Raw genomic sequence first — 18,585 nt, forward strand, 5'->3', positions numbered from 1 at the left:
CTAAATGCTTTGTTCGTTCTGAATATTTGAGTTTGTCCAATGTAACTGTTTGTATAACAGCATTGTTATTGTAATAGATATTAATTGGTGTATCAGAGACCTGCAGAATCTCTTCAGCTAAATGAGTAAGTATGATTGCTTCCTGTGTTCCTCTTACAAGAGCTATTAATTCAGCTTCATACATTGAATTTGCCACCAGTGTTTGTCTTTTACTTGACCATGAAACTAATGAATTGCTCAAGTAAAATGCATATCCTGATATTGTATGATGCCCTTCTTGCATCATACTGTCTGCATCTGTATAACTGTTCAATATTGATTGATTTGTGCTGCCAAGTTGGAGCCAGACATTGCTTGTAGTTTTTAAGTACATGTAACAATGTTTAAGTGCTAGATAATGCTCCATACCAGGGTCATTAAGGTATTTTGCTAACTGATTTGTTGCAAATGCTATATCTGGCTGTATACAGTCTGTAATGTATCTAAGTGTACCAACCATGTTCATGTATAGTATATCAGACATTTGTTTTCTATTGTTATCAGTTTGTGATACTGTTTTTAATTGTGTACCAGGCTGTATGGGTGTTTGTACACTTTGTTTGTTTGTAAGTTTGTAACATTCTATTATACTATTAATATAATGTGTCTGACACATTCTGATGAATCTATACTCTCTGTCACATTGAATCTCTATACTAAGTAGCCAGTGTAATTCACTACTGTCTGTATATTGTAAATGATGTACAATAGATTGTTTTATCATTGTAATAGTATTATTATTCTTTGCCACAATAGTAATATTGTCAACATGTACAAATAATATAGTTACAGTTATTTCTTTCTTCTTTACAAAGAATATGGTGTTATCATGTTCAGATTTTGTTAATCCACATTTAAGTAGTATATTAGATAGTGTTTTATACCATCTTCTACCAGCTTGTTTTAATCTGTATAGTGCTTTTTGTAATCATAATATTTGTCCATTCTGTAATCTGTCTATTAAGTTACCTGAAGGAGGTTTAACATATATTTCTTTGTCTTCTGTCAATTGTCCATACAGATATGCTGATTTTATATCTATCTGATGTATTTCATAATTATTAGATACTACTCATGCAAATATTAATTGCACTGTAGATAGTCTAGCAGTAGGAGCAAATAAATTGTCTGTATAATAGTCAAGACTGTCAATCTGATAGTTTCCTTGAACTACTAATTGTGCTTTATATTTTTCTATACTATTATCAGTGTATTGCTTTATTTTATAGACAAATTGTGTTCTGATAATGTTAATATTATTGTGTGGATTTGTGATTTCCCATGTATTATGATTTTCTAATTGTTTTATTTTGTCTTTCATAGCTGTAATCTATGAATCACAATCCAGACATTGGATTGCTTTATAAAATGAAGTTGGATCCAATTGTATTTCACTTATTTTAGCATTAAATTCTGTTAAATGAATGGCAATATTATCTTCATCCTTTTTGCTAAGTGTATACATGTGTTTTGTTATGTATTTATTCTCCATACATTGTTCAAGCTTGATAGCACATTCTGTTAGTTTCTGTTTCTGTTCTGATTGATGTAATTTAGGTTCTACTTCTTTTTTGGTTAATTTAACTTTGTTGTCTGTTAAGTCTGTTGGTTCTGCTGCTTTTCCTTTTTTGTTAGGATCAGCATTGTCTGTATCATCATTGTCTGTTCTTGTTATTCTATTGTCTGTTTTGTTATTTTTAATTATTAAACACTTGTTTGTATTGTTGTTTGTATTGTCTATTTTCTCCCCTTCAATTTGAGGAGGTTTACCTTTGAGAAATTGAATATTTTGTTTGATGGTAATTTTATTATTGTGCCAAGTTTTATAGCCTTTACTTTCATTGTCTAATCCTATCCAACAAGCAATGATACCTTACTGTTGTATTTTTGTAGGATTTTCATTGTGAATGATAATATATTGACCAAATTTGTATATGTTATCAATTGTTCTGTGTGTTCCATAACGTTTGTAATGTAGAGTATTGTAATTTAAAGTAGCACACAGTGTTCTATTATGAATATAGGTAATATGAATTGCTGCTTCAGCCTATAATGTAAACAGTAATTCAGTAGATGTTAGATATGCTCTTACACCTCTAAATATAGTTTTATGTGTTTGTTCCACTATTCTGTTCTGTTGTAGAGTATGATGTACTGTTAATCTTTGTTTTGTTCCTTGTGAATCTAAATATTGTTGGAAATCTTTACTAAGGAATACAGTATCATTATCACTTTGTAAAAGCTTTATTTTAACTCTGTACTGTGTAAATATTTTAGTTGTCCATTATACATATTACATATATGCATTGGATTTTGTTTGTAATTTGAGCATTATGCACCAACAAGTAGAATTGTCTACAATTGTTAATAAGTAGCATATGTTCTTATATGTGTACAGTTCAATAGGACCAATGATATTAATATGAATAAGATCTCTAAATTGATTTGTAAGAGGAGATTGACATAGTTTTAGTATTAGTGTACATTCAATATTTGCTTTTATACATTCAATACATTCTTTTTCTTTGTAGTTTGTTATTTTAGTTGATAGTACACTTGGTTGTGTCTTTAATAATTGTTTAATATAATCATAACTTATGTGTCTGAGGTGTTTATGTATATCATAAATAGATAGTTTGTTCATTGTTTTTAATAAATGATTATTGTACAAAATATACAAGTTATTTCTCAATCATATATGTCTGATGTATTCATTACATGGTGATGTTATAGTACAATTATTGTTTGTAAACATAAAAGAATAACCTTCCCTATATAGTAGCACTTGACTTATGAGGGAAAAGGTTATTTGCAGATAGTAATAGATGTTTTGTAATGTTATGATGCTTTTTTCTTGTATATTCTTCAGGATTTTGATACACATAGATCCAGCTCGATTAAGAGTCATTGTTGACCTATTTGCAATAGTTACAATTGTAGGAGTTATGTTGTGTACATCTGTTAATCAAAATAGATAAGGAGTAGCATGTATTGATGCACCAGAATCAAGTAAATCCATTGTTTGCATATAGGATTTCTTGTTAGCTATGATTGTATTTGTAAATATGTTAGTACATACTCAGGAAACATATTGTTCAAATTGTTTGTCCTGGTTGCTCAGAATAAGAGTATAAGTGTTATTGTTCATTTCAATGTTACCTTCTTTTAATTCAACATTGTTTTCGTTTAGGTTTTCAATAATAAATGTGTTTGTTGTGTTTTCCACAGTTTGATTTGTTTTATGTGTGATGTTAGCCTGATGTTTGGTGTGTGCAAGCTTTGTAGCTTCAGTAGGAGGTTTGCAGCATTCCTTAGAGAAATGTCCTGTTTTTCCACAATTGAAACATTTTGCTTTTGTCAGATTGAACAGATTTGGCAGATTGAATTTCCTCTGCTTATTAGCTTTATACATTGTATTAATGTGTACATTATTCTTTGTCCAATCATTGGAATCTTGTGCTTGTTTAGCACAGTAATTGTTGTAAGCATTCTACAATGTAAGGATTAGTTGCTTCAGTTTGACTTTCTTATGTTCATTGACTAGTTTGCCTTTGTTTTGGGCATTAGTAGATTGTATTATTGTATTTACTACATGTGTATATTGCTCAGGAGTAGCAAGCAATATTACTGCTTTGTATGTAGAGTTGCATAGTGGATCACTGTTAGCAGACAGAGTTGCATATGCTTCCTCAAGTCTGTCTAATGTATGTCCAAAATGTTTTACATGGTCTCTACAAATAAACAGTGCCAATTCATCAATAGCCTTTTTACATACTGTCTGGGGGTTAAAGCATTCTTCAAGCACTTTCATTAACTGAGGGATAGACGTATCAAAGTGCATATAGTTTGCCAATATTGTGTTAGCAATGTTATTGACTATGCATGCATGAATGGCCTTAGCCATCTCCCTCTCAGCTTCATTCTGCAGTTCATCCTTTAGTAAGTGTTTGAAGCACATAGCTGTAACACTAGAAACAATGTAGTAGTGCCACATCTTGTAGTTTGCTTTGGTCTTAAGCATTGTGATGTTTTGACTGAAGTATTTAGGTACATTGGCTGGTTTACAGTGTGTATCTGTATGTGGGGGAACCATGATGCAAATGTGTGCAAATGTATGCAAGTAAAGAGTTTAGAGTGTACAGTGGATGCATGTATGCAGGGAGCTCAAGGCTCATAACCTGTTAAGAGGGAGAACTTAAGGGGGGCATGTATAGACAAGGGGTGAGGTGACAATTGACTACTCAGTGTCTCTTGTCCTTATATTGTATGTATTCTAACTGAGACATTATGAAGTCATTGTCTTGTGGTTTGTCTGTTGATGAACTAATCATCTCATAATAACTATTGTTATTTGTCAATGGATCAATCTTGTAAGTTCATTAGTATGGATCATATACACCTCTGTTCAATTCCTGTTATACAGGTTCTTTAAAATCAAATATACTTACACATTAGGTTGATATTATTTAGGTGTACATAAGGCTACTGTGTGTAATACTGTTACTAGTAGTATTGTATGTATTTCTAGCATTTTCTTATGTTTAATCTTTCTACCTAGAGGGAAATGTTCTTAACAGAAACACCAAGCCTTTTGGCCTGCTTCAGAGACATTTGCATGAAAGAATGGATCAATATATTTTCACTTGCATTGAATGCAAGACTTGTAAATCTTGTCTGACAGTACTGTCTCCCTTAAAGTGTATAAATAAACTATATAGAGTTTTATAAATATGTAAGAATGTTTATACAATCTACTAATCCTTCTTAACATGGATTTGTCTACCTATTACAGTCTCAAATCACAAGAAGCAGAACAGGACCTGCAAATAAGCTCCTGTAGGAAAATCTGACAGGCTGTAATGTGGTTAGGTAAACCTTTAGACTCATTAATAAGTTATTAGTATTATCAGTTTTGAAACTAATATACTATAGACAGTTGTGTGTACTGTAGGTAAGTTGGCTGTTTAATGTCTGAAGATTATTGTATAACTGACTCTAGAAATGAGAATGTGTTACTGTGTGTTCTTGTGTAACACTTTTTATAGAGAAATAAACATATTAATACAACTAATACTTTTAAAGAGAGCCTTGAAAGTTCTGTCTGTTACAGTAGTAACAGTACAACACAAGTACATAGGCTGTGCATCATAAGAAGACTAGCACTGGCCATTGATTGTAGTTATGGAAGCAAGATACAATCAATAAAAAAAATGTCTTCAATTTTGAAAAAAAAAAACACAACTAATATAGTGTGATTTTTTCCTTTCTCAGAAATCAACAGACAACAGGTACACAGAGCCTTGCTACTAAGTTGCTAGAGACAAGTCAGCTCATTGTTTGACATTACTTTCTTGTCTTATTACAAGTAAGGCTTTAGATTGTGTTTGAAGTATATTTTAGTCTACAATCACAATCAACATCAGACTCTTGATAGTGTTCCAAGCATGATGAACAGTACAGTACAAAAGCTATTTCCCATGCTCTCAACCCCCCTCTGCCCCCACCCCAGCATTGTCACCATTGTCCAACATATTGTGTCATTACTATTCATCCCTCCAAGCTTCAAAGTGTAACAAACGTATGTACCTGTCAACACTAGAATCAAATTAATAGCTCACCAGTCTTGCTCACTTTGCAAGGCGTCTGCCAACACAATTTCGACACTGGTCGCCACACCCTAAGATTACCTTACATACCGTGCATTCGCCACTATTCAGGACAGGAGGGACTACACTCTCATGGATGTCTGGTACGCTTACTTGCAGGAGCTCTTCTTGTAGTCTCAAATTCAGATTCAACACAGGTTCGGAAAATAAGAAAGCACTCTGGCATTCAAAGCTCGCATTAATTCAGTGTTGCAACTGCCAGCAAACAGCACACTATCTACGCGAGCGATATCACCGACAGTGGCGAATGGAAGACTTGGAAGAAGCTATAGTATTGTGCCGTGCTGCTCTGAGTCTTTGTCCCGAGGGCCATCCGAATCGGTCTTACGCATTGGGCGATCTAGCAAGTTCCCTGACCATCAGATACCAGCGAAGCGGACGGCCAGAGGATCTTGAAGAATCAATTGAACTACATCGTGCTGCTCTTAATCTTCATTCTGACAATCATCTGGATCTGTCTTATTCGTTGAGCAATTTAGCACGTTCCCTGAACTCCAGATACCAGCGAAGCGGACGGCTAGAGGATCTTGAAGAATCAATTGAACAGCGCCGTGCTGCTCTCACTCTTCAACCTAAGGGTCATCCGGATCGAACTCGTTCATTGGGCAATCTAGCGATTTCCCTGCACACCAGATATCAGCGAAGTGGTCGGTCATTAGACCTTGAAGAAGCGATTGAACTGCACCGTGCTGCTCTCGCTCTTCGCCCTGAGGGTCATTGGATTCGGTCTCATTCGTTGGATAATCTGGCAACTTCCCTGCGCACCAGATACGAGCAGAGTGGACAGTCGGAGGATCTTGAAGAAGCGATTGAATTGCACCGTGCTGCTCTCAGTCTTCGCCCTGAGGGTCATCCGGATCGGTCCAATTCATTGGGCAACCTAGCAGGTTCGTTGGACACCAGATACCAGCGAAGCGGACAGTCAGAGGATCTTGAAGAAACAATTGAACTGCACCATGCTGCTCTCACTCTTCAACCTAAGGGTCATCCGGATCGTTCCAATTCATTGAACAATCTAGCAAGTTCCCTGCACACTAAATACCATAGAAGCGGTCGGTTAGAGGATCTTGAAGAATCAATCGATTTGCATCGTGCAGTTCTCACCCTTCGACCCGAGGGGCATCCATATCGGTCTCGTTCATTGGACAATCTAGCGATTTCCCTGCGCACCAGATACCAGCGAAGCGGACAGTTAGAGGATATTGAAGAATCAATTGAACTGCGCCGTGCTGCTCTCACTCTTCAACCTGAGGGCCATCCAGATCGGACTTCGTCTTTAAACATTCTCGCTAACGCATTATTCTCTCAATTTGAACAGCTTCAACACGCACATGATTTTGAAGAGTGTGTACGCCTACTAGAGCAATCCACAGGTCATCTGTTCTCCAGTTCATTGGACCGTTTGAAAGCTGCTCGACGATGGACAGTATTTGCAAGAATATATCGCCACAATACCACTCTGCGGGCTTATCACGAGGTGATGTCGCTGTTGCAACGAGCCCTTACTATCAGTCCTACCCTTTATGCACAACATGACTTTCTTGTTAGGAATCGAGAATATGGAGCCTTGGCTGTGGAAGCGGCCTCTCATGCCATAGAGGAGGGGGAGCTTGATCAGGCTGTCGAGCTGCTGGAGCAGGGAAGGGCATTGCTTTGGGCACAGATGCGCGGGTTTAGGACCCCTCTTGACCGGCTCGTGGAGATGAACAAAGAGCTTGCCGACCGCTTCCAAAATGTTAGTCGCCAATTGGAAGATCTTGCAACATCGTCCGAGAAGCAAGTTTTCAAGTCGAGCCCCGCTCTTGTGCATGATATACGAGATAAGACAGAGCTTCTAGACGAGATGTTAAGACGCCGGCGGACGTTAATAGAAGAGCTGGACAAATTGACAGACAAAATTCGATGTGTCCCCGGGTTTGAGAACTTTCTCAAAACTGCACGCTTTGAAACATTGCGACTCGCCGCTTCAGAGGGTCCCGTCATCATGATAAACCACAGTGAATATCGATGCGACGCACTCATCATTACGCCTACTGGAACTGGTCCGCCACTAGTCTGTGTCCCGCTGGACAATGACTTCTATGAAGAGTCCTGCAAGCTGTGCCAAGGGCTTGTTGAGACTCGGATACGGAATAAGCCTGGCTCAAATGAGTATGACAAGAAGCTCCGCGAATCCATGAAGATGTTGTGGGACAAGGTCGTTTCGAAGGTCATCGATAGATTTAAGGAACTCGGGATTGCTAGAGGATCGCGTATTTGGTGGTGTCCAACATCGGTGCTGTCAGTACTTCCCTTTCATGCAGCTGGTCCATATCATGGCTCAGATGGAACGATGAAATATTTATGCGACGATTATATCTCGTCGTACACTCCAACACTTGGAGCCCTCATCAATGCACAATCGTACAACCCTGGACGTGATCCGGAAATTCTTATTGTTGCAGACACCAAATCTCTCGACTCAACCAAGATGGAGGTTATTACCATCCGAAACCAAACTCGCATCTACGGGACGAAACCCAAGGTACTCCTCAACAATAGGGCATCGCATGAGGCAGTGATCAAGACCTTGCGGAAAGCCACATGGGTTCATTTGCCTGCCACGGACACCTGGACGAGAAGCCGTTCGGTTCTTCCTTCAAACTACCTGATGGTGGTTTGACATTACTCGACATTGTCAAAGCGAACCTGCCGAATGCCGAGTTTGCATTTCTTTCCGCTTGCCATACTGCCGAGCAACCTCATCTTGGAACATACGACGAGGTACTACACCTAGCAGCGGCGATGCAATTCTGTGGGTTTCGGAGCGTGATCGGCACAATGTGGGAGCTGTATGATCCAGACGGTCCTCCTCTAGCTAGAGGTGTTTATAAATACCTTGCCGAGAGCGAGGAGAATGAAGGGAGGTATAAGAGGGCTGCTGCAGGACTTCGAGGGGCTGTTGTGGCATTGAAAGCTAAGGAAGGGATTCGGACTGAGAGATGGGTTAACATGATACACATTGGTGCTTAATAGACATACCTTTTTGTTATGCATCTGTCAGTCGTCCAAGTCTCCTTGTAGTGCTATCCTCAGATGTAATTCATGCATTATATTATTGTTATTGTTATCTTTTTCTTTGTTTTTGTCCTGCCCCGAATCAAAGAGTCTAGAAAGACCATGTTATGATTTAATATTCACAGAAACAAATCACAGCATCACAACTGTTAGCGAGTCCATAACCTTCACCTGTTTCGCCAGTCAAACACAGGCAAGGATACTGGACAGAGATGCGTTGCTCAAGTTAAATTGAAAACAGGAATAGTATGCGCGACTCGGCCGGGCAAGGGAAGACCAGATGAAACTACTTCAACAAGTAGGGATAGTTCGTGTCCGTGATGGATTTCTGTTGTTCTCCTAGTCTTCACAGCCTATGGTGAAAGCATTCGTCCGGATACAGTACGAAGGAAGAAGATCGATGTAAGTCGAGTCGTTGGATTAAGGCACACCAAGTCTATCGAATTGGACCACCCAAACGGACCACGCGAATCTCTTCCTCTTGCGGTATCCATAACCACCTCGCTCCACGAGTCTCGTTAGCCGTCTGAGTTACTGCCAACGCACGAGCAGGTCTAGCTAGTTGAGCACCACCAAGGAGTACACCAAGCTGTTCGCCTGTTTGTAATACCCAAGCACGGATCCTACGGTCTTGGCCTTCGGCGAATAGGAAGGATGAGGTAGGGTCGATCGTGATTCCCTTAAAGAAAGAGAAGAAGCGGGATGAGCATGAGCACGGATAACGTTAAAAAGAAAGTTCGAGGGACTTATAGAGGGACTTACGAGATCGAGAAGGTACGAATTGACGTGTCCGTCGTATTTTATTATAGGTTGTACTCTATTACCTGTAGCGAAGCGTAGGTCGAACATCTCAAGCTGCCATTTATGGATGATTAGTTGAGTGATGAGGGATTAGACGTATAGAAGACGTTGAAATGACGTACCTCTCCGGCACTTGTTGCGACAAGCATTTCCCAATCTCCGACTGTTTGTAAGCGTGTTATTGCGGAATGTGTACCCTTGGGCTTTGTCCCAGGTAATGACGGAGGGCTTGTGTCGATTTTCCTGGAGAAACGGGACCCAAATAGCTCGGTACTCGCATCACCGCGAGTACGCACGTCGAATAATCGCACTTCTCCGTTTCTCAATCCGGCGGTGATAGTGTTCTGAATGAAGGAGCGGCCAGTTAGGACAATGATAGACTTGTTTTAAAAAGGCCACTTGCCGAGCTTTGTGCTATTGACAAGATGTCACTCTTAGTTTGAAGGGTTCGGTGACCCTTGATGGGCCCGCTAACATCCTTAATCCATACTAGTTTCCGGGACATACCTGTAGAGTATTCGATAATGTTACCTAGTGTTAGTTGTTTAGGGGACTCACCAAGAGCCAGACTCTTGTTTAAAAGATCTGCAGCTCGTATATCCCCGGCTACATTCAAGCGTGGCTTAGAAAATAGAAATAAAAACAGTGATCAGTTCATTAGGCAATCCTAACATGGTAGACGGTGCTCACAAATAGAACGCCAGAATAATCCGAGGCATTTAGATCACGAACACCGAGGAAGCACGAATCACATGTACTGGTTACAGCACTGTCAAAACAACATCAAATTTAACGAACTTCCGCAATCGAGAATAGAATAGAGACAACTTACACTGCGATGTTTCCAGACCTCGTAATGTGTGAGACGGGCGTTCCCGATCCCAAATGGTAAGACGTAAAAAGTCGTGAATTGTCGTTAAACCGGTCAGGCCCGGCGTTTATTCTTAAAAGAGACTTGATGACTGCCCGAGAGCAGTGGAACACACCACGGGAATCACCGACGAGCACGTTCAGGGTATCATCAACAGTAGCAGCCTATTTTGAACGGACTAGGATGAATACAGCTTTGAGAATGGTGAATGAATGGGCATCATACGTGGAAAGATGATATTTGACATGTCTGCCAGGACAGCGGTCGGACGGGTGGATCGAGCTCTGTATATGAAGCCACCAGTGACTTCCCTTCTAATTCTCTAAAAAGAACATATATCAATTTACAAATGCTCTTGGTATTGACAATAAGACATACTGCGTGATTCGAGCTCTTTGAGAGTAGCCTTTCGTTCCTATGCGCAATGCTCTTGGATATGTGGCGGTAGCAGCTGATCGATGTCCTTCAGTTTGTCGTCTATTATCATCTGATACTTTATAAGGTGTTTCTCTAGGTCCTTCGTCTGTAGTTTTTCGTTTCGGCCTGGAAGCAATTGGGAAATATCGCTTCTTTTCATCGTCCCAGTAGAGTCCTGGCAGGTCCAGAGGTTTGCCACCGCGCGACATGGGGCCTAAAGGTGGTCTCTCACAGCGACTGGCCACCTAGATAGGGCACAGGGATGGAAGAAGGCAGAGATGCAAGCGGCATGAGGTGAATACTGCTGGCATGGAGCAACCCTCAAAGATGCACAGAGGGGTGGAGACAAAATTGTCGACGATCAACGCTTGCCGTAAAAGAGCATCATGACGTCACATGACCTCTTCGCCATGAGCCAATTCGGTGTCCCGGTTCCGATCAACTTGTTCCCATTCCTCCCGAGTTTCTCTCCTTCGTTCAACCATGTCTACCATCGCGCTTCGTCGCGTTCTTGCCCATGTGCCGCGGAGATGTGCGCAGAGGACATCGGCGAGCTTGCGTGTGGGCGGTAGACGCGGCATGGCTTCGGACGCGCACGGTGCGAAAAAGTCCAGCGATACTGCTTGGCTCGTAAGTTCGATCAACTGGTGTTTTACTGTATATCCATATTGCATGATATTCCGAAGCTGATTAATATGCGATAACTTATTAGATTGGCTCCGGCGTCGTCACTGCGCTTGGTGTGCGTTTTCATGTCACACGTCATCTGCTGAGCGGATTACTCATATACTCTGTTAATCGACCGATTTTCCTATTCCTTTTGCAACCCGGGCGCGCCTTCTGTCTTGTAAATGAATTATTTATGTTTGCTAGGCTGCTTGGATCCTTTCGCCACCGTCGAAGAAGCCAGCACACTCCGCTGCAAAGGCCGCAAAAGCTCCCATCGAGCACGCCCTTCCGCCCCCAGAGAAGGAGACGCAGAAAGAACCTCAAACGATGAAAGACTCTGAGGGGACTGAGGCAGACGTTACCGAAAGTCAAAAGGCTAGCTTCGTACGTTCAGCAACTCTCTTGGATTGCAACGCAAAAGTTTCTCACGGCAATTCGCAGGATGCGGATTCACCAAAGGACGCTCAAGAATCCGAAGAATCCGGTTCTGCTGAAGACACTCGCTTTGACGACGGTGCACCAGGTCAAACTGCAGAAGTGCATGAAGAAGAAAAACCTGAGCAAAAGGAGAAGCCGGGCAAAACAGAACGAACTGGAACTCTTCAGGACAAACCCGGACCAACAAATCTCGGCGAAGCACGGAAGCAGGCTAAGGTGAGTTGTGATCAACCTAGGTGCTCCATTCCCGTTCATCGTTTATATCTGTGTTGAACTTATTGTCGAACCGCCACTGATTACTCTGTCTCTATCACCAATGCAGGAAGAAGGGAATGCACCAAAGGAGGCGGCAAAGGAGACTGAAAAGCAATCCGAATCTTCTTAGAAGTTGTGTATTTACTTCTGTTGCTTTTAAAATCACAAGTCATGAGCCTCACTTATTAAATACGACTCAAATACAATTATCTTCCGGATCATTGAGCATTTGAGTAACAAGAAGCTGTTATGCTCAGTAAGAAGTGGTTAAACCTCTCTTCTAGTTCTACTATACTCTGCGTTGTATTGTAACACAATGGACATGCATCCTCATTGAATACAACCTGCATTTCCTTTCTTCGTCAACATACTGGCTACACCTTCGATTGTCTACAAGAATCGCAAGTTGATCCTGTCGGGTCCTTACGGTTGTACAAAATTACAATTAACGTTCTTAACTCCAACCCAGGACTGAATAAAACCTCCAAATCTAGAGTGTAAATTTTGTAACAAACGTGTGAAGCTACTTTACTTAAATGCATACAAGCAAGAATGATTCTTCCTGTTTGTGTTTCCATACAGGGTTAACCAGATGTAAGGTAGGATAGGCGTAAACATAATGGATATAGTGTAAACCTGAGCAGAATAGATATCCACGGCCATAGGACTCAGAAAATGCCGCATCCCGTCCGATCTGCGCAGTTAACCTGAGTGCCGCCTAGTTAGTACCACGGTGGGGGACCACGCGGGAATCCTGGGTGCTGTGGTTTTTCTCTAATCTCATATTTTTTCTTCACGCCACTTTCCCTAACTACTCAGAATCAAATTACGGTCTAATATAGTAGAGCAGGATTTTGGTCCAAGTTTATAGCATAGCATTCCGAAAGTTATCGTTACAACATACTATTTACGTAATCACAATATATATTGGAGGGAATAGAGATGCAATAAAATTAACAGTTAACATGGGCTGACATCTTATCGTTTTCGCTTTCTAGTAGCAATGGTTCTGCCTCTCGCACGAGTGACTGGTTTCCTTCCCCTTCTCGTTCTGCGTGCTTCATCTTAAGAATACGCAGGTAAGAATGAGAGTAAAGTAGTAAAAGTTGAGTCGAAGATTACCTTCACCCTTTTCTTCTTCTTCCTCTTCTGCATTATCCGTATCACCATCTGTACCGGATGCAGCACTCGTAGCCCGCTTCTCGCTAGGAGTTTGCGCCTGTCCATTCGTTTCGTCACCTTCATCTCCGCTTTGCTGTGTTAGGTCGCTGCTATCACTGTCTCCGCTAACAAGGCCCGCAAGGTCCGCCTTACTGGGTTCGTTACTTGCTTTGCGTTTTCGTCCACGCTTGCTGGCTCCCTCGGATGAATTACGTGCAGGTGCCGGTGAGGCGGTCGACATGGGAGACTCAGTGGCTCGTATTCGACGTTCAGCTTGTAACGACTCGATGAACCCGTCTGGCGGAAGTGAGAACTCCTCGCGGAAGAAAGGATGCGTTTGGAGGTTGTCTCCCTCTTTGGGAGATGCGGTTGGTTGAGGAGTAGAGGAATCAGACTGAGTGTTATTCCCTGATTCGTACTCAGCCTCCTAGAAGTGTATCCCCATCACACAAGTTCGAATTCAATACCATATACGTTTTTCCAAAGAGAAGAGAGAAGAGGAAGTCAAAGTCAGGCAGACATACCAGTGCTTCCAAAGCTTCCAGGTTATAACAACTTTCGAGTTTTCGCCAAATTTCGTCAACGGACACGGATTGTTTTGTACCCTTTTCGATTGCGGCTTGTATGGACATTACGTGGAAATGTCGGTTTATGCCGACTGGGCGAGCGCGCATGAGTGCACGGAAGAAGTGAATCTCGCCCTCGACGGTATCCAGTACAGTTTGAGGTTCATTGTCTGTAGCGTCGGGCGTGTAGACGACGTCCATAGCAGATGTGTAGACAGTCCAGTGAAGAGGCACGCGTTACGCGCGTCAAAGTTTGAAGTCGCGTCCACCTCCTGTTCCCGACCACCGTGAACGCACTCACTGTTCTAGTGCTACACATATCTCAATAGGCTACACATATTTCTCCCCCTAATTACTGTGACATAGATGGAGTCTCTTGAGACGCGTTCAAGAGACGTGCAGGAGAAGACATTCTGTAAATGGTATGCTCATGTAATGACTTGCCGTTTGGACAACCCACTCAATGAAGCGACTAGGTTAAATACAAAGCTGGAAGCGCATGGATATCCTCCAATGACATCGCTCGTGAAGGAACTGTCTGATGGTGTAAAGCTAATTCAACTTATGGTGTGTGACCACATTCTACGTTCCGACTCCCCTAAGTTGTTCACGTCCACTCCTTTCTTGTGTAGGAAATAATGGGTATGAGCACCGCTCAGTATATTAATGCGTGGTATCTCATGGAAGCATAGGTGATGTATCTCTGGGTCGGTACAATAAGAACCCACGAATGCGCATACAGAAGGCCGAGAACGTCAATCTCGCGCTCGAGTTTATCAACTCGCGTGGAGTGAAGCTCACGAATATAGGACCAGAAGGTACGTTCATCTTATATCAAGCATAAACATTCTTGTTGATTGAAGCCCTGATGTACAGATATTATCGATGGCAACCTGAAGCTAATTCTCGGAATGATCTGGACTCTTATTCTACGATTCACTATCGCGGACATCAGGTTAGCCAACCTTCAACTTCGTGTATTTTTGTAACTCAAACGATATCGATAGTGAAGAGGGTTTGTCGGCGAAGGAAGGCCTTCTATTGTGGTGCCAGCGGAAGACGCAACCTTATGAGAACGTCAACGTTCAAGACTTCACGTACAGCTGGACTGATGGGCTTGCATTGCACGTCATCACCACTTATTCTCATGAGTTCCGATAATGACTAATGCAAATTCAACAGATGTGCTCTGATAAACTGCCATCGACCAGACTTACTCGATTACGATTCCTTAGACAAAGTGCGTGACCCCTTTGTTCGATATATGCGGTGGAAACCATTGTTCATGCCTTTGATTTGATTAGACTGATCGACATGCGAATACCCGTTTAGCATTCCGTATCGCCGAGGAGCATCTTGGCATTCCTGTAAGTTGAACGTGATTTCTTACAAGGAGCCTGTTGAACAGAAATATGCAGCAACTACTAGATGTCGAAGATTTATGCGAAGCGGCCCGACCTGACGAGAAGAGTGTGATGACTTACGTTGCGAGTTACTTCCATGCCTTCTCGTCTATGGGTAAGTTCTGTTACGTATACTCCGGAATATACTAACGAACTGATAATTAGATCAGGCCGAGACGGTTTCTCGACGTGTCGAGAAGTTCGCCGAGCTTATGCAATCGGTTTGGTTTAGTAGGAATGATTACGAACGACGAGTTCGCGCGGTAAGCCAAATGGGTCTTAAAGTCGTTTCTGAACTCACGAAATGTATTATTACCAGTTACTTCATGCACTCAAGGAAAAGCAGGAGGATTGGGCTTCTGCATACTTCGATGGAACCTACGCAGGCGCGAAAGCACAATCCGCGGCATTTCTCACATACAAGCAAGCAGACAAGCGCAGATGGGTCGTTGAACGTCAGGATGTAGCGACTCTCTTCGGGAACGTACAGACGAAATTGCGAACTTACGGTCTACGGGAATACGTTCCGCCCCCAGGTCTCCGTCTGTCGGTTTGTTTCGTTCCATTTTCATAATCCATTTCACAAAAGAGTATTAGGTTGACGGCCGTTAATACAGGACCTTGATGAAGCATGGTCAGCTTTGTTAAAAGCAGAAACATCGTGGTCGAAAGCAATCAACGCAGAAATCCGACAGTAGGTACTTCTGAGTGATCTTCTGGAATTTCGTTTGACGATTACCGCAGAATAAAGGAATCATTACGGAAGCGATTCGCAGACCTTGCAAATGATTTTGAGCGGCGATTATACATGATATCCACCGACTTGGCTGCAATCGAAGGTCCCTTAGAGGTGGGTACCGTTTGTTTGCTTCACAAGGAGGTACATGCTTATATATATTCTTCAGGATCAACAACAGCAAGTGCAAGAGCTACAAAAGCGTATGAAGCCCTTTCCAGACTTGCTTGAGGCAGTCGTACGCGTAGAAGAGGAGTGCGTAGCAGCGAACGTGGACGAAAACGACTATACGGTGTTCACGTCTCAGGATTTGGCGTTCGAACTTGAGCTTGTTGTGCAGAGCATCGCCAAGAAGATTTCGTTCATTGATAACCAAGTACGCAGTCTTAACTTCTCATTATATGCGGTCGTTCGTGTATTGACAACAACTTTTTTCAGATCGTGTCGCGAAATATGACGAATTTGACTCCGGCGCAGCTAGAACAGTTCGAGAGCACGTTCCGCTACTTTGACCGCGATGAGTCAAATACCCTAAGTATATCCGAAATGGCCGCCGCACTTGCTAGCCTGGGTATCGTATATCCGGTGCGTAATCATCCATGATATAATTAACTACCCACTGATCGCAATCATCAAAATTCCAGGATGAGGATTTAGGAGTGATCTACGACCAACTTACGCAGGACTACGGCGCAGTCACGTTTGAGGCGTTCATCAATCTGCTCGTAGATATAACCGAAGACCAAACGACTCCGGACCAACTTCGCGAAGCGTTCCGTGGGATTGCAGGAGACAAGGTAAGTCCACTTCGTTTTCCTGATGAGTTTGAAACAGAGCCGGAGGACTGATGATGATGTGCGGCGCAGCCGTTTGTGACTGAGCTTGACCTGCGGGTTGCACATTTGCCTGCGAGCGCAGTTGAGTATCTGCGGGACGCGATGCCGAGTACGGAGAATGAGCTTGGGGAGACGTTACTGGACTATGAAGCCTGGCTAGACCGAGTGTTTGAATAGACTTCTTTTCTTTTTTCACTTTTACATAGAATGTTTTCTTTCCGTATTATCTTGATACTTGTATTTGACTTTACGTGTAATTCGTAATATGAATACTCTACGTAGTCTGAAATAAACGAGCGGGTGAGATTTACTCACATTGATGTGTGTGGCGACGGAAGGCTGTACTCAGTACTGCGTGCTGCGGCAATCGCCGTTGCCAATCACTTCAACTTACCTCCTTCACCTCTGACTTTCCCTATTTAACCACCTCCTTAACCCTCGTCCCGTCCTTGTCTACTCATCTCTGTAGTATCCAACAATGGTACGTACAAAGCTCCTCATTTCCATGAAGTCAACCTAACAGAAATCCTTCACCCTCCTTTATCTTGATCTCACTATATGCGCTATCACGATCACTTACGATCAACAACGCCGCATACCCTAGGCCTCAGGCGTCCAAGCAGACGAAGACTGCGTAAAGACATTCAACGACCTCAAGCTCCAACGCAGCTTCAAATACATCGTCTACGCTCTCTCATCCGACAACAAGCAGATCATCGTCGCTGATAAGGTCTCTTCCCCCTCTTCCAGTGGTGGTGGACAGGAAAAGTCGAACCGCGAGTTCTACGACGAGTTCGTGGCGAAGCTCCCCGCTGACGAACCGCGCTACGGGGTCTTTGACTTCGAGTTTGATAAAGAGGATGGAAGTGGACGGCGTAATAGGATTGTTTTCGTGAATTGGTGAGTTCAGTTCTGCAATCGTCTTCTATTTCCCTTGGGGGAGAGGGAATGTGAGGCGTCGTTTGTCGCTCGTTGTTTGTCGTGTGCCTCTGTCTTTCTTTCTCAATGTGGCGAGTACAAATACTAATCGATATGTGCGATTATCCCATTGTAGGGCTCCGGATATTTCGGGTATCAAGAAAAAGATGGTTTACTCATCTTCGAAAGAGGCGCTCCGTCGTGGACTTGTTGGCGTCCAGGTCGACATCCAAGCCACTGACCATGACGAAGTTTCTTTCGAAAACGGTACGTCTCACTCATAACCTTGCAATTCTCTTTTCTTTCTGTCGACTTGCCCCTTTGTTCAAATATGAACTATCCGATACTTCGTTGTTGTCGGATTGATCATACCCTTTACCCTACCCTATACTCCCCTTTAATTCTTGCTTATTTGTCCCGCATATATGCACGACCTCTACAACTAACGTCCTTTATCCCCTAGTCCTCGAGAAGTGCGAAAGGTTGCGCTAAACGTCAGCGGTGACGACCTACCATCCATCTTGTCTCACCATCTCTCTTACTCTGGTGCTGCTTTTAACCCACCCCCATAACATCTCTTGCTTTCCCGCATCACCGTCCACAAACGAGTTTGTCTGTACAAGACGTATGGTAGTAAGGAAAGGACAAGAAAATAACTCAGAAATATAAACTTATGTAGAACTTGATAAACGCGCAGCATAGCTCTTCACATCTACTCTTGCCTGAGCTGAGAATTCGGATTCGTTCAGGTC

At 42.4% G+C, this 18,585-nt stretch overlaps 5 protein-coding genes across 5 annotated transcripts; 3 read left to right on the top strand and 2 right to left on the bottom strand.

Annotated features, from left to right (window-relative positions):
* Window positions 1-5,781: 5,781 nt before the first annotated feature.
* On the top strand, window positions 5,782-8,717 carry FOMMEDRAFT_162156 (uncharacterized protein; the record flags this gene model as incomplete). The annotated part of the gene is made up of 2 exons (XM_007271628.1): window positions 5,782-8,329; window positions 8,389-8,717. The coding sequence occupies 2 exons, from the start codon at window positions 5,782-5,784 to the stop codon at window positions 8,715-8,717; spliced, it is 2,877 nt and encodes a 958-aa protein (XP_007271690.1).
* A 481-nt stretch (window positions 8,718-9,198) lies between these two features.
* Window positions 9,199-11,060, bottom strand: FOMMEDRAFT_137223 (uncharacterized protein; the record flags this gene model as incomplete). The annotated part of the gene is made up of 9 exons (XM_007271629.1): window positions 9,199-9,441; window positions 9,525-9,617; window positions 9,686-9,907; window positions 9,967-10,070; window positions 10,122-10,185; window positions 10,254-10,332; window positions 10,396-10,598; window positions 10,660-10,756; window positions 10,813-11,060. 9 exons carry the CDS (start codon window positions 11,058-11,060, stop codon window positions 9,199-9,201), a joined length of 1,353 nt encoding a protein of 450 aa, XP_007271691.1.
* Window positions 11,061-11,334: 274 nt separating this feature from the next.
* Window positions 11,335-12,343, top strand: FOMMEDRAFT_162158 (uncharacterized protein; the record flags this gene model as incomplete). The annotated part of the gene is made up of 5 exons (XM_007271630.1): window positions 11,335-11,481; window positions 11,564-11,593; window positions 11,725-11,904; window positions 11,962-12,174; window positions 12,281-12,343. 5 exons carry the CDS (start codon window positions 11,335-11,337, stop codon window positions 12,341-12,343), a joined length of 633 nt encoding a protein of 210 aa, XP_007271692.1.
* A 733-nt stretch (window positions 12,344-13,076) lies between these two features.
* On the bottom strand, window positions 13,077-14,141 carry FOMMEDRAFT_143378 (uncharacterized protein; the record flags this gene model as incomplete). The annotated part of the gene is made up of 3 exons (XM_007271631.1): window positions 13,077-13,277; window positions 13,336-13,801; window positions 13,899-14,141. 3 exons carry the CDS (start codon window positions 14,139-14,141, stop codon window positions 13,192-13,194), a joined length of 795 nt encoding a protein of 264 aa, XP_007271693.1. The 3' UTR covers window positions 13,077-13,191.
* A 165-nt stretch (window positions 14,142-14,306) lies between these two features.
* Window positions 14,307-18,541, top strand: FOMMEDRAFT_143379 (actin cross-linking; the record flags this gene model as incomplete). Its single annotated transcript, XM_007271632.1, has 19 exons — window positions 14,307-14,362; window positions 14,417-14,509; window positions 14,628-14,758; window positions 14,817-14,895; window positions 14,948-15,064; window positions 15,123-15,180; window positions 15,245-15,307; window positions 15,359-15,458; window positions 15,509-15,606; window positions 15,663-15,893; window positions 15,961-16,037; window positions 16,088-16,193; window positions 16,249-16,455; window positions 16,518-16,664; window positions 16,724-16,876; window positions 16,946-17,080; window positions 17,520-17,815; window positions 17,970-18,100; window positions 18,297-18,541. 19 exons carry the CDS (start codon window positions 14,307-14,309, stop codon window positions 18,323-18,325), a joined length of 2,307 nt encoding a protein of 768 aa, XP_007271694.1. The 3' UTR covers window positions 18,326-18,541.
* Between the last annotated feature and the right edge of the window lie 44 nt (window positions 18,542-18,585).

This window comes from Fomitiporia mediterranea, assembly GCF_000271605.1.
Source record: "Fomitiporia mediterranea MF3/22 unplaced genomic scaffold FOMMEscaffold_18, whole genome shotgun sequence".
Classification (NCBI taxonomy): Eukaryota; Fungi; Basidiomycota; class Agaricomycetes; order Hymenochaetales; family Hymenochaetaceae; genus Fomitiporia; species Fomitiporia mediterranea.